At 33.3% G+C, this 14,393-nt stretch overlaps 1 protein-coding gene and 1 pseudogene across 1 annotated transcript; both read right to left on the bottom strand.

The window, feature by feature from the left end:
* Positions 1-3,876: 3,876 nt before the first annotated feature.
* On the bottom strand, positions 3,877-5,160 carry LOC136209349 (cytosolic sulfotransferase 15-like; annotated as a pseudogene).
* Positions 5,161-11,875: 6,715 nt separating this feature from the next.
* On the bottom strand, positions 11,876-13,024 carry LOC136209750 (cytosolic sulfotransferase 15-like). Its single transcript, XM_066001330.1, has one exon. It carries the CDS (start codon positions 13,002-13,004, stop codon positions 12,087-12,089), a length of 918 nt encoding a protein of 305 aa, XP_065857402.1. The 5' UTR covers positions 13,005-13,024; the 3' UTR covers positions 11,876-12,086.
* Positions 13,025-14,393: the final 1,369 nt, after the last annotated feature.

Here is a 14,393-nt window from a genome sequence, read left to right as displayed (position 1 = left end):
TGTATGGAGTGTACATACCGGCAAAACGGGGCTAATCGGGCATATGTACAAACTGTGAAAGTGTAGTAAAGGATGCAGCAGTCATATTTTTAACAGAAGTCCATTTTAGTTTCCTTAATTGTCAAACCCTTAGAATTGTTTAATTCCTTTACTTTATCCCCAGTAGAGTCGCCACTGTGAGCACCCAGTCCTTTAGCCTGGAAAGGTCCGTTTTGACGATACACCGTCACTTAACGTTTTTAAGGTCGCCGCTGGGTGGGTCCCTCCCAGTACACGCATTATTTTATTTATTACCCTTTTTTATCATGTTTTTAGGCTAATTCGATATGTCAGAGTTGCCACCCCCGATTAATGTCTGGGAACATAAAATTAGATAACATGTGGCACACTATGTCATCTCTTCAGAGTTAGGTTCGTAAATTAAATATTAATGGGTTGATTAATAAAATCGTACACTTGTCTTCCCGTAAAATACCAAATATTTCTAAGTCGTTTTCAATTTATAAACATTCACCATACAGATTACGGAAAGCGATAAATAAATTCGGAACTATAAATTACATTACAATTTAATACCCAAATCCAATACATTTGACCTAGCCCTAAAAATAAATCTATTAGACCTACAAAACAAATAAACGTTAGTCGCAGGACATTGGAACCGTAATAATAGGCTCCAATGTGTGACGAAAATAATAAATTAATAAATGTAAAACTACTCTTATAATATAAATTAGTAACTACGACTATACTTAGGCTAAAAAAAAAACTACGACTATACCTAGAATTAAAATTATATAGTTGAAGTTATAAATATAACTATAACTATATTGTAAATAAAAAAAAAAGTGATAATTAGCCCAAACCCGGAATATTTAGACGATTTCTAAAAATGACATGCGACTAAAGAAAATTAAAAACACGTAGCACTTTAAGGAGGCTTTTAAAACCTTCAGAAAGTTAGCTTCTGAACTTTGGTCCAACGTTGACATAGAGGTAGACTCCAACGAACGCTTCGAACGAGATCTGGTAGTCGAAACCCGCAAACGACAAACCGATTCCTTGTCACGTGTCAGTAATTTCTTAGAGTGTGGAATCCCGAACAAAATGAATGATTTTTGTAGAACATATCATGCAAAAGTGATGAATCTTCACTCCGTTGTCACTCTCTTTTACTCCTTTTTCACTCACTTTCACACTCTTTTAGTGTTTTCTATTTTTTCTCCTCAATTTCAGCTTTTCCTCTTATTTCTTTCCCTCCTTTTCTTTTCAGCAGCTCTCTCCCTAATCACCCGCCAAACTCCCCTCTTATCTCTTCTTTTCTATCCACCCATACCTTAACTCATCTCCTATTTCTTTTTCCGACTTTTAATTAAAACTAACGGGGCGTTTGGTTTGAGGGTTTCAGAAAAGGGTAAGGGAAATGAGAGGCTTCATTCCCTTTGTTAGTGTTTGTTTTGCTAATTCAATGATTCCCTTTGCCCCTTTTTAATTTTGTGTTTACCCCTAACTCTTCTAACCCATTCCTCACTTCCCCTAAGGTTTTCTATTCCCTTTCCCATCTCTTTCTAATTTAAACTTCTACACTTCTTATAAAATTCTACTTTATTCTCTATTTTATTTTTTTATTTTTATTTTGGTCTCTATATTTTTTATTTTTACATTTCTTTATCTTTGGATTAATTTCATTTTCGTTATATATTTTTAATTTTCTTACTCAAAAAATATTTTTGACTAAATTTTACTTTTTTTTTATTTTTGTTTAATCCTTATATTTATTTATTTATATTTTTTATCACTAGATTAATTTCACTTTTGATCTTTATACTTATTTATTTTTACCTTTTTACCCTGAAAAATAATTTTGATTTGTATGAACTTTGTTAAGTTTAAATTTTAACTTTTATGAACTTTATATTATTATCAATAAGGGTAGCAAGTGAATGACGTTTTGGATTGTTTGAGATTATATATGAAGTTATTTCACGTTTTATGGAAACTATAGTAAAAGAGTTGAGTTTTTTTTTTATTATATATGAAGTTAAAAAAAATAGTTTTGATTCCCTATTTGAACCAAACATCCACAAAGGGAATGGGGTGGAATTGCATTCCCTTTCCTAAGCATATCCAAACACATAGGGGTATGAATGCTTATTCCTTTCATTTCCTTTAGTTTCCCTTTCTCGATTCCTTTTCCCTTACCCATTGTGAACCAAACGCCCCCTAATTTACGAAAACGCAGGAGCTCACGGAGCTTGTGTTTTGGATTTGCGAGAGTCTAAAGTCGGTCAGTTTTCTGTTCGATTTTTTCACATTTTTGGACTACTGAGACTATGAGTCATTTCTAGCCCTTTTTTAGTGGATTTCTAACCGTGATTCCGTACGACGCGATGCGGGGTCCACATGCAACATACTGAGCAAAGGCAACTATAATTTCATCATGAGGGTCGGAAAAGTCCGTGGTCACAGCAATACAAAAGTCTGATCGGTAGCTTGTTGTATCTTACATCTACCAGACTAAATATCATGTTCGCTACAAGCCTATTATCACGGTTTATGCAAAATTCAAGTCAAATTCATTTGATAGCAGCAAAACGAGTGCTAAGATACATCAAAAGCACTGTTGACTTTGGAATATGATACAAACCAATGAAATTATATGAATTAATTAGTTTTTCAATGGGTAGGTTCAGAAGATGAATGAAAAGTACGTCAGATTCAGTCTCGATAGCGGAGTATTTTCATGGATCTCACAAAAGCAAGAAACAATCGTGTAGTCAACTGCAGAAGTTGAATATATTATAGCATCGCTAAAAAGAATTTTAACCTATATGGGTGAACTACAGAGTCAGCCGATAAAAATATTTTGCGATATCAAGTCTACAATTGCAATTACAAAACATCCAGTTCAGCACAAAAAAAAAAACGAAACACATCAAGATCAAGTTTCACTTTATCCGAGAAGATGAAAATAAAAGTGAAATTAATCTGATTTATTGCAGTAATGTTTGTAAATATTTTCACGAATGTACTATCGTAAAATAAATATTAGTTTTTACGAGCTAAACTTGATATTTATGGACAAAGTATAAAAAAAAAGGAGTGATGAAAATACATCATTGTCCATGCTATTAAGAAAATAGTAAGATATTAATTAAAAATAATAATAAATAAATAATTCATGATAAATGAAAACATAAAAAAAAAAGTCACATCATTAATTATTAGAATATATTCCCATGTATCCACTTGACAAAAGTAAATAAATAAATACAAATCTCATCTTGGAATGTATTCCCATGCATCCACTAATATACTTTTATATATAGGTCTTTTTATTTCAATTTTATAGATCATTTTGTATCACAGTTCAAGTGAAGTTTAATAAAATAAGATTGTGTAGTATATTTTTTTCCAACTCCATGTTAATTCTTATAAAATATTGATGTTCTGCGATTAATTAATTGCTTCCGCTAAATTATCACAATATTTTTAACAATTGATTTTTATGTATGAGATGACAGTCAGGTGAAAAATTGAAACTGTCGTATGGCAACAAATATATTTTTTTAGCTGTCAGGTGGCGTATACGTGGTTGTCGCGTTATGTTATACGTAACAAAGTTCCTTTTAGTGTGATTGTCACATCACTGTTCCAGTGGTTTAATATATCTGAATTGATTGGAATTACTTTATTGAAATAAAATAAAATAAAAAAGCAAAGTTCTTTAATTTTATTGAAACAAAATGAAGTTTAATAACCTTTTTTAAAATTTATCCCTAACTTTAATAACGATTGGTGCATCCTACCCATATATCGTGGCATGACTATCTACAAAGAGAATCATGGATATGATTTACCCTAATATAAACCGGAACAAAAGCTTGTAAACTTCTAATATTGGATAAAAGTTTTAACACAGTAAATAATACTTATAACAAGCCATTATTTCAACAATTAATTTATTTAAAGTCCTTATTGATAAAACTAAAAAACACACCCAAAAATACATGTTAGCAGATGTCTCTCTAAGTTTCAGATGGTTTTCAATTATCCGTCTCATTATTTGCAATCAAATGGATATCCTCATCAAATATTGCTTCTTCTATAGATAGAGAAAGTTTAGAAAGATAACCTGAAAGATAACCCAGAACCACTCAATTTTTCATGCATCACATTTTCTAATTGTTGCTTCTTGGAGGGGCTTATATGATCTACCCATTTCCCACTTCGCCTTTCCTAAAAAAGACCTTATTTGGGTAATCATGAACAATGACACCGTTTTTATTCACATCTAAATTCTTCAACTTACTTAAACTACACATCTCCGCAATTTCTGAAACAACTCCACTTTTCTCTTCCTCTTTAGAAAACGGATGCCCAATAAACTCAGTTATTCTCTTCAAACAAGAAACAACATCTTCCTTCATATCTTCATATTTCAAAAACAACACCTTATTCGGATTCTCCAAGCTTTCCTTCCAGTACCCCAACATATTATCCCAGTAAGGCCCGTACCAACCTCTTCCCTTAAAATACATGTCACAAAAATCCTCGACAGATATTTTAAAATCTTTGTATGTTATACCACAGTGATGCCAGAGGGAGACTGCAGAATCAAAAGGGTTGCGACAGATGTAAATAATCCGACAATTAGACTGCTTAATCGACTCCGGCAAAGCCGAAAAAGGAAAGTGTGAGCTAATAAACCGAGGAGATGGCATATCAGTAAGGTCGGGATTTAGATTATCAACAAATATATGATATTCAAGGAAAGGAAGAAGAACATGAGGGTTTGTAGTAAGTAACGGAGTATTCAAAGAAGTGTATTGGGTTCTATTAGTAATGGAAAAAATCAAAGCTTTAAGCCAAGTAGTGCCGGATTTTGGATTGGAGGCAATTATAATATCTGTGTCTTGAGCTTGGAAGCTTTTTTGAAAGGATGATATTGCATCAATGGCCATGGTTGGGCACCAAAAACCTTGATATAAAGAGAAATCAGAAAAAATCCCTTGTGGATCTTCTTCTTCTCGGTTAAGATGTTCTTCCATTGAAGAAGATGAATTAGTGTTTTTTTGCTCCATAGATAGATAGATAGATAGGCTATGTATAAACCAAAAGCATATATATATATATATAATCGATTATATATCAATGTTGTGATCTTGAGGAGAGGATACCACATGTTACATAATCGATTATTTAATAAGTCACATGTTATTTAATAACTTTGTTTTATATTTTGTGATGCTTCATGCTTAGGTGGATGTCACTTTCATTAGATCCTAATTATAAGGAATGAGTTGTATTTTTCATTAATTTATGGCCTTGAAATTTATATAGAATATAAAATTATAATGATTGTTGAACTAAATAGAATTAAGGGTTAAGGTGCAAAAATACCCATAACGTTTTGGGTCAGGAGCAATTTTACCCCTAATGTTTAAAATTGTGCAATTTTACCCCTAATATTGGAAGCCAAGAGTAATTTTACCCCTAACATTGATAAATTGCGTCAATTTGAGAAATAATTTATCAAACTGTCTTCTCGGTCTTGAATCTTGTCATCTACACTTCACACATGCATCATTTTATCAGTAACAAATCACAAACATATGTTGGTATGTAAATAAATAAATAAAAAATATACTGTCTTTTTGTACGAATTAGATAAAAAAAAATTAAAAAATTTAGTGAATTTATAAATATTAATCTCCAGTTCTATTATTAAATTATAACGAACATGAAATCCTTTTTTAGAACGAATTGTTATGCAATTGGTGCAGAATAAGGAATAAAAATATATGTGTTTTATAATAATGTATAAAATTAATCCAATTTATCAACGTTAGGGGTAAAATTGCACCAGTTTAGACGGTAGAGATAAAATTGCTCCTGACCCAAAACATTAGGGGTATTTTTACACCTTAACCCAAATTATAATAATTGTTGATTAAGGTTTTCAATTTTTATAGCATTTTTGAGAGACTCTTAGTTGGACTCTTAAATTAAAATTTGGAGAGAGAGTTAAAACCAACTTCAGTATCACTCTCCACTTCCCTACTTATTTCAATTTTTATTAGTAATTTCTTATTGAGAATTCTCTCGCCTCTTACTATTGATAAATATAACAATACATAATAATTTTACTGATAAAAAATAAATAAACAATGAAAAAGATGTGTATTATTGTTGGAGATGATAATGTACTAATCACTCTTCAAATTATTAAAAATTAATTGTTTATATTATTTTTAGAGAGTGAATTAAAATTCTCTTGAAAATGTTTCAATATAATCTATCATTGTATTTTCTTACCAACTTTAATCTTTTTAACTTTTTATTTTCAGATTATTCATGTATCATATGGTTGGGAAAAAAATTGGTTGTTTATAAAGAGAATTTTTTTTTAAAATATTAATTTAAAAAATTCAAAATGGCTATAGTGATTTTAAGAAAATTATTAAAAGCATCCGGTTCTTCATGTCAAATAGAGAACCTTCCACACATATTTTGACATTTGTAATATGAATCTGTAATTATTGTAAAAGGTTCCATTATTTTAATTATTAAATGGATCATAATACACATATCCAAATGTGAGTTGAAGCTTCTCCAAGTGACATGAAACACCGACTGCTTAATATAACAACTTGTGATTTTGACTTGTTAGTAAATGATAATGAAATTTTACGTGTAGTTTTAAAATTGAGTAACTATAAAGAAAGTAAATTTGAAGTTAGGAGAACATGCATGCAATTATGTGCTTACATCTCATTTTTACTTCTCTCCTCGGATGCAGGGGAGATAACTTTCCTTCCTGTAAAGGAAGAAATTTCCCTCAAGATTGGTACATTCACTCCTAAAATGGTTGGTTATGAGAGACTGTGCCAATCTTGGTGTGCGCCATGGGACACATCCATCCTAAAAGGTCTGGACTTCCATTTCTCATCCCAAAAGGTCTGGACTCATCCGCTTCAAAATTGGTATCAGATTAGTTAGTTTCACTTTGAAGTGATTTGTTAGGAGTTTATTGTGGCAATCTTGTTGTAAATTTTGATAGTGTTATGATTTTAATGTTGTTATTGTGGCAATCTTGTTGTAAATTTTGAAAATGTTATGATTTTAATGTTAGAATCCGTTGTTGTTTGCCATTTTTTGTTACATACCACTTCGCGAATTAGCTTCAAAACACATACAGGCTTCGCATATGCGAATTAAATTCATCAAGTAAACCAAACTTTAGCTTCGCAGGCTTCACATTTGCTAATTAAATTTATCAAGTAAACCCAAACATTAGTTTCGCAGGCTTCGCATAATATGAAATCTGCGAAGTCAGACGGGAGGGGGCGAAACGCGCGTAAATATTGAGGGTATTATGGGAACGTCACATAAAATCAGTCTAGATATGTAGTAGGTTGAGTAAATGTGTTAAATATATAAATAAGCCTCTCATTTGACCCATTTTTGTAATTAACCCTGAAAATATATCATCGTCCATGCTATTAAGAAAACATTAAGATATTAATTAAAGCAAAAAAAAATATAAATAAATAATTCATGATAAATGAAAACATAAAAACAACAAATCACATCATTCATTAATTATTGGAATATATTCCGTGTATCTACTTAGGGGTGAGCAGAACCGAACCGAAAACCTAAAGACTGAAAAAACCAAACCAAATCGGACCAAATTATATTTTAGTTTGGTTCGATCCTAATTTTTAAGCTAGTTTGGTTTTCGGTCCGGTTTGGTTTGGTCCGGTAAAAACCGAACAAAACCAAACCGAAATACATTATGTACTACTCTTAATTTCAAGGTTTTAAATTAATTAACTAATTATATATAGAAAAGAAAAAACAATTAAACATGTTTTTTTTCTCTCAACTATTTATATATATAAAAGAAAAATTAATTAATTGTTTAGTTAATGAAGATACAAGTAGTTATAAGTTTCTAGTACTTTGTTTGGTCCAAACATGAACCAAACCGGACCGGACCGAAATAATTCGGTTCGGTCCAGACCAAACCGAATTATAATTTGGTTTGGTTTGATCCTAAAAAATAGAGGTAATTTGGTTCGATCCAATTCGGTTTGGTTAGGTTTTTGGACTGAACCGGACCATGCTCACCCCTATATCCACTTGACAAAAGTAAATAAATATCATTTTGTATCCCAATTCAAGTGAAGTTTAATAAAATAAGATTGTGCAGTATATATTTTTTTCCCAAATCCTTGTTAATTCTTACAAAAAAATATTATTTATGTTCTGCTTTTAATTAATTGCTTCCGCTAAATTGTCGTAATATCTCCAATAATTGAATTTCACGTGAGAGATGATAGTCAGGTGAAAAATTGAAACTGTCGCGTGGCAACAAATATATATTTTTAGCTGTCAGGTGGTGTACACGTGGTTGTCGCGTTATGTTATACGTAACAAAGTTCTTTTCAGTGTGGTTGTCACATTACTATTCCAGTAGTGTAATATATCTGAATTGATTGGAATTACTTTATTGAACAAAAATAAAATAAAAAAGCAAAGTTCTTTAATTTTATTGAAATAAAATGAAGTTTTTTTATAGAAATTGGGACGAGACAGAACTAGGGCGGGGTGAGCACCCATGGCCCAAGAACTGTCAAACCCGCAATATATTAAAAAAGGAAAAAGTGAATGTTTGAACAAAAGGAGAGGAAGGAGAACAAACAAAAAGAAGAGGGGAGGGGAAAAGTTTAGAGAAAATTAAGAGAAACGCAAATGTGAAATACTACAAATGTCCTCATTGATAAACCTGTGGCAAAAATCCGGAGCAGAAGGCCACCAATTGATCATTGAAGAAGAGACTCCAAATTTTGCCAAAGCATCAGCAACTCTATTACCTTCCCTGAAAATGTGAGAAAAGAGAATGTTCATCCTAGAGCAAATACTGAGACAGTGTAACCATTCTTGACGAATACTCCAAGGAACATCCATGGAACGATGTCTAAGCAGATTAATAACGTACATTGAGTCTGACTCAACCCAAAGCTGATGCCAATTTTTCTCCCAAGCGAGTTCGATTGCGAAAATAGCAGCTCTCAATTCAGCCATATAAGCAAAAGAATGAGGGGTAGAAAAAGCAAAACAACCTTTGGGAAACCCTCGATAGTTGCGAAAAATACCACCCGCTCCAGTCTCGCCAGGAGTGCCAAAAGCATAGCCGTCCACATTGACTTTAACCCAACCCGGAGGAGGTTTAAGCCAGTGGACCGGAATAATGTTGGGAGCAGGAGGCGGCCTAGGCGGAGCTAGAAGATTGGATAAGATAACAGCATCTCTCCGCGAAGAGCAAAACCCTTTAGAAAAGACAAAGGACTCGCGAATCAATCGAAATAGTTTGACCTTCGAGTGCTGAATAGAAGGAGAAACATCTTTAAAGATAGCATCATTCCGACAATGCCAGATTAACCAGATGCAAGTGATAGCGACAACACGCCAGATTGTCGACACCTGGGAGCCAAAATGAATGCTACGGAGATTGCTGAAGAAGTGGATGAATTGGGAATGTCGAGGTAAAGAGCAGGCAAAATGAATCTCAAGGGCCCTCCAAAGAGAATCTGCAAAAGAACAGCTAATGAATAAATGATCAATGGACTCAGCATCCCTGCCACAAAGAACACAGCAAGAGGCAATGGAGAATCCAAGGCGCTGTAGGAGATCGTGAGTCGGAACCCGTCCATGCAAAACTCTCCAGAAAGTAAAGGAGCGAGAAGGGGGGTGTGGGCATTCCAAACAAATTTATACCAGTCCACCGAAGAGGAACTAGGACTGATAACCGAATAGTATTCTTTGGCAGAGAAAATACCCTTTGTAGAGGGTTGCCAAGCGCAGAAATCAAAAGCATCTCTACCCCTGTGAATAGATCGAATACTGACTTGAACAACCGAAGGAAGATTACCTAAATCAACCCACTCCGAATTTACCAAAAAGTCATCAACAGAATTATAGCGCGAACGCTTTTCCTGATGATCGAGACCCAATCTGTCTGCTACCGAAGGAATTATCCACCTATCAGTCCAGAAGTTGAGCTTAGAAGACTGGCCAATCCACCAAAAGGTATGTTCCCAAATGGATGAAAAAACAAACTTACAAGAACACCAAATCGACGAAGGAGCAATGGTAGCTTTAGGCAAACCAGAGACCACCAGAAATCTAGATTTCATCAGAGAAATAGCAAGACTAGTTCCTTGAATTAAATCCCAACACATCTTACCCAAGAGAGCATGGTTAAAGATCCTAAAGTCCTTAATGCCCAAACCTCCACCCTCCAAACTTTTGCAACAAGTTTGCCAGGGAACCGTGATTAGCTTCCTCTGATCAATACAACCCGTCCAAATGAAGTTCCTAACATTTCTATTGAGCTTTTTCAACAATCCCACCGGCCACTTATAGATCAAGAATGAGTGAACCAGAGATCCAGTAATAGCAGACTTAATTAGAGTTAAACGCCCTGCAAAGGAGAGAGAGCTTCCTTTCCACTTGCTAAATTGAGAGAGAAATTTGTCTGCAAGGCTGCTTAGATGACGAGCCCTAGGAGCTCCAATAAATAGAGGGACTCCTAAGTAACTGAAAGGGAGGGACTCCAAACGGATGCCAAGACAATGAGCCAGACGAACCCTCCTCGTAAGACTCACTTGAGAACCAAAAAAGATAGCAGATTTATCCCAACTAACCTGCTGACTGGAGAGTTGTCCATGGAGTAGGAAGAAATCCTTGAGTGCATACAAGTTGTTCAAGGAAGCCACTTCAAAAATGAGCATGTCATCAGCAAAGAGAAGATGAGAGGAAAAAAAGTTTCCACCAGAATAATACATAGGAGAATAACTACCCTCCCGCACCATTTTAGCAAGCCAACGAGAGAAAAAATCCTCAGCAATGTCAAACAAAAGAGGAGAGAGGGGATCCCCTTGTCTAACCCCTCTAGAACAAGAAAAATAACCCTTTGGAGAACCATTAATCATCACAGAAATACGAGCAGATGCCAAAATGTTAAGGATCCAATCCCTGAAAGTGAGAGAAAAACCAAAGGAATCCAGCACAGCCAAGAGGAAGTTCCAATCTAAAGTATCAAAAGCCTTACGAATATCAATTTTTAAAGCCATGTGTCCACCAAAACGTTTTCTGTCAAGCATATTAACTCCCTCAAAAGCTAAGGCAATGCACTGATGAATGCTTCTACCTTTAAGGAAACCATACTGGTTGGGAGAAACAATTCTTGCAGCAATAACTGCAAGACGATCAACAAGAATTTTTGAGATGATTTTGAAACCAAAGTTACTCATTACAATTGGATGAAACTTCTCAATTCTGTCAGCTTCAGCAACTTTAGGAATTAGAGCCATAATACTAGAATTTAAACCAAGCAGGATGCAACCATGATCAAAGAAAGCCTGAACCATATTGCAAACATCCTGCCCAACAATATCCCAAAAGGAACGGTAAAAAGTTCCCCCAAAACCATCAGGACCAGGGGCACTATCGGGATCCATGGAAAAGACCGCGTCTTTAATAGTTTCAAAAGAGGATTTAGAAATTAAATCCTCATTTTCCAAAGAAGTTACTAAGTTGGGAATTACCTCATTAATAGGTGAAAGATCAATATGCTCCCTAGAACTACGAAAGAGATTAGAGAAATACTCAATAACATGATCAGATAATCTTGCCCGTGTCAATAACCTTTTTGAAACTTACCCCAAACTTCAGTAACGATTGGTGTATCTTACCTATATATCGTGGCATCACTCCCTACAAAAAGAATATATAATTTACCCTAATATAAAGCCGAACAAGACCTTGTAAACTTCTAATATTGTATAAAAGTTTTAACACAATAAATAATACTTATAACAAACCATTGTTTCAACAATTAATTTATTTAAAGTCCTTATTGGTAAAACTAATAAAAACACACACAAAAAAACATGGTTCTTGCTTCAGCAGCAGATGTCTCTTTCCTTTTTGGATGGTTTCAATTATCCGTCTCATTCTTTGCAATCAAATGGATATCTTCATCAAATATTGCTTCTTCTATAGATAAAGAAAGTCTAGAAAGATAATTTGAAAGATAACCCAGAACCACTCAATTTTTCATGCATCACATTTTCTAATTGTTGCTTCTTTGAGGGGCTTATATGATCTACCCATTTCCCCACTTCGCCTTTCCTAAAAAAGACCTTATTTGGGTAATCATGAACAACGACACCATTTTTGTTCACATCTAAATTCTTCAACTTACTTAAACTACACATCTCTGCAATTTCTAAAACAACTCCATTTTTCTCTTCCTCTTCAGAAAACGGATGCCCAATAAACTCAGCTATTCTCTTCAAACACGGAGCAATATCTTCCTTCATATCTTCATATTTCAAAAACAACACCTTATTCGGATTCTCCAAGCTTTCCTTCCAGTACCCCAACACATTATCCCAGTAAGGCCCGTACCAACCTCTTCCCTTAAAATACATGTCACAAAAATCCTCGACAGATATTTTAAAATCTTTGCATGTTATACCACAGTGATGCCAGAGGGAGACTGCAGAATCAAAAGGGTTACGACAGATGTAAATAATCCGACAATTAGACTGCTTAATCGACTCAGGCAAAGCCAAAAAAGGAAAGTGTGAGCTAATAAACCGAGGAGATGGCATATCAGTAAGGTCGGGATTTAGATTATCAACGAATAAATGATATTCAAGGAAAGGAAGAAGAACATGAGGGTTTGTAGTAAGCAACGGAGTATTCAAAGAAGTGTATTGGGTTCTATTAGTAATGGAAAAAATCAAAGCTTTAAGCCAAGTAGTGCCGGATTTTGGATTGGAGGCAATTATAATATCCGTGTCTTGAGCTTGGAAGCTTTTTTGAAAGGATGATATTCCATCAATGGCCATGGTTGGGCACCAAAAACCTTGATATAAAGAGAAACCAGAAAAAATTTCTTCATCTCGGTTAAGATGTTCTTCCATTGAAGAAGATGAATTAGTGTTTTTTTGCTCCATAGATAGATAGATAGATAGGCTATGTATAAACCAAAAGCATATATATATATAATCGATTATATATCAATGTTGAGATCTTGAGATCTTGAGGAGAGGATACAACATGTTACATAATCAATTATTTAATAAGTCACATGTTATTTAATAAATTTGTTTATGTTTTGTGATGATTCATACTTAGTTGGATATCACTTTCATTTGATCCTAATTACAAGGGGGTGAGTTGAATTATCATTATTTTTCATTAATTTATGTCCTTGAAGTTTAAATATTATGGTTGAACTTTAAATAGAATATAAAATTACAATGATTGTTGATTAGAGGGTCTGTTTGGTTCAGCTGTTAGCTAATAGATGTTGTTGTTGTTAGCTATTTGCGATTGCGGTAAGCTGTTTGTTATTAGCTGTTTAATTATTAGTGTTTAGTAAAATTATACTGAACTGTTATTGTTAGTATATTTAAAATGTCTAATATAGACATGTTTTAAATTAATCAACAAATAAATTATAAAATAAAAAGTGTATTACACAAATTAATAAAAATAATTTAAATAAAAAAAATAAAAAATTTATGCAACACGACAATACCTTGTTCTATCAGTAATTATGTTATAGAAATAGAAATAATGTTAAAGAATAAACATATTTTGTGGAAATAAGAAAGATAATTTTGTCAATAATAAATAGCTACAAACAGTTGTTTATGAAAAGCTTCAAATATGAGCTTTTCGTGAAAAGCTTCAAAGCGTTACAGTTTCCAGAAAAAAATACTAAACGCTGAGGTTATATAAGCCTAACTAAAGGTTATATTTCTTGCGTTTTGGAGTGAAACGCTAAACGCTCCTCCGAAAAGCTGGAACAAACACCCTCTAAGGCTTTCAATTTTTAGAGCATCTCTAGGAGACTCTTAGTTGGACTCTTAAATTAAAATTTGGAGATATAGAGTTAAAACAAACTCCAATATCACTCTTCACTCCTAGTTCCCTCCTTATTTCAATTTTTTTTAATAATTTATTATTGAGGATTCTCTCGCCTTTTACTATTGATAAATATAACAGTACATAATAATTTCAAAAATAAAAATAAATAAATAAATAGTGAAAAAGATGAGTATTATTGTTGGAAATGATAATGTATTAGTTACTCCTCAAATTACTAAAAATTAATTGTTTATATTAATTTTAGAGAGTAAACTAAGTCTCGTTTGGTACGTTGTAATGGACCTTAAGAATCTTTTGGAAATCCTTCGATATAATCTATCATTGTATAGCTTAATGAAATGTATTTCTTACCAACTTTAATTTTTTATTTTTTATTTTGTGATTATTCATTCATGTATCATATGGTTGGAAGAAAA

This window comes from Euphorbia lathyris, chromosome 10 (assembly GCF_963576675.1).
Source record: "Euphorbia lathyris chromosome 10, ddEupLath1.1, whole genome shotgun sequence".
NCBI classification, from domain to species: domain Eukaryota; kingdom Viridiplantae; phylum Streptophyta; class Magnoliopsida; order Malpighiales; family Euphorbiaceae; genus Euphorbia; species Euphorbia lathyris.
The sequence above is the reverse complement of the archived record's forward strand: the minus strand, read 5'-3'. Positions and strand labels throughout refer to the sequence as shown.

Bases quoted from the DNA above. Each gene is read 5' to 3' on its own strand.
- LOC136209750 (XM_066001330.1), bottom strand. From the start codon at position 13,004: ATGGAAGAACATCTTAACCGAGATGAAGAAATTTTTTCTGGTTTCTCT.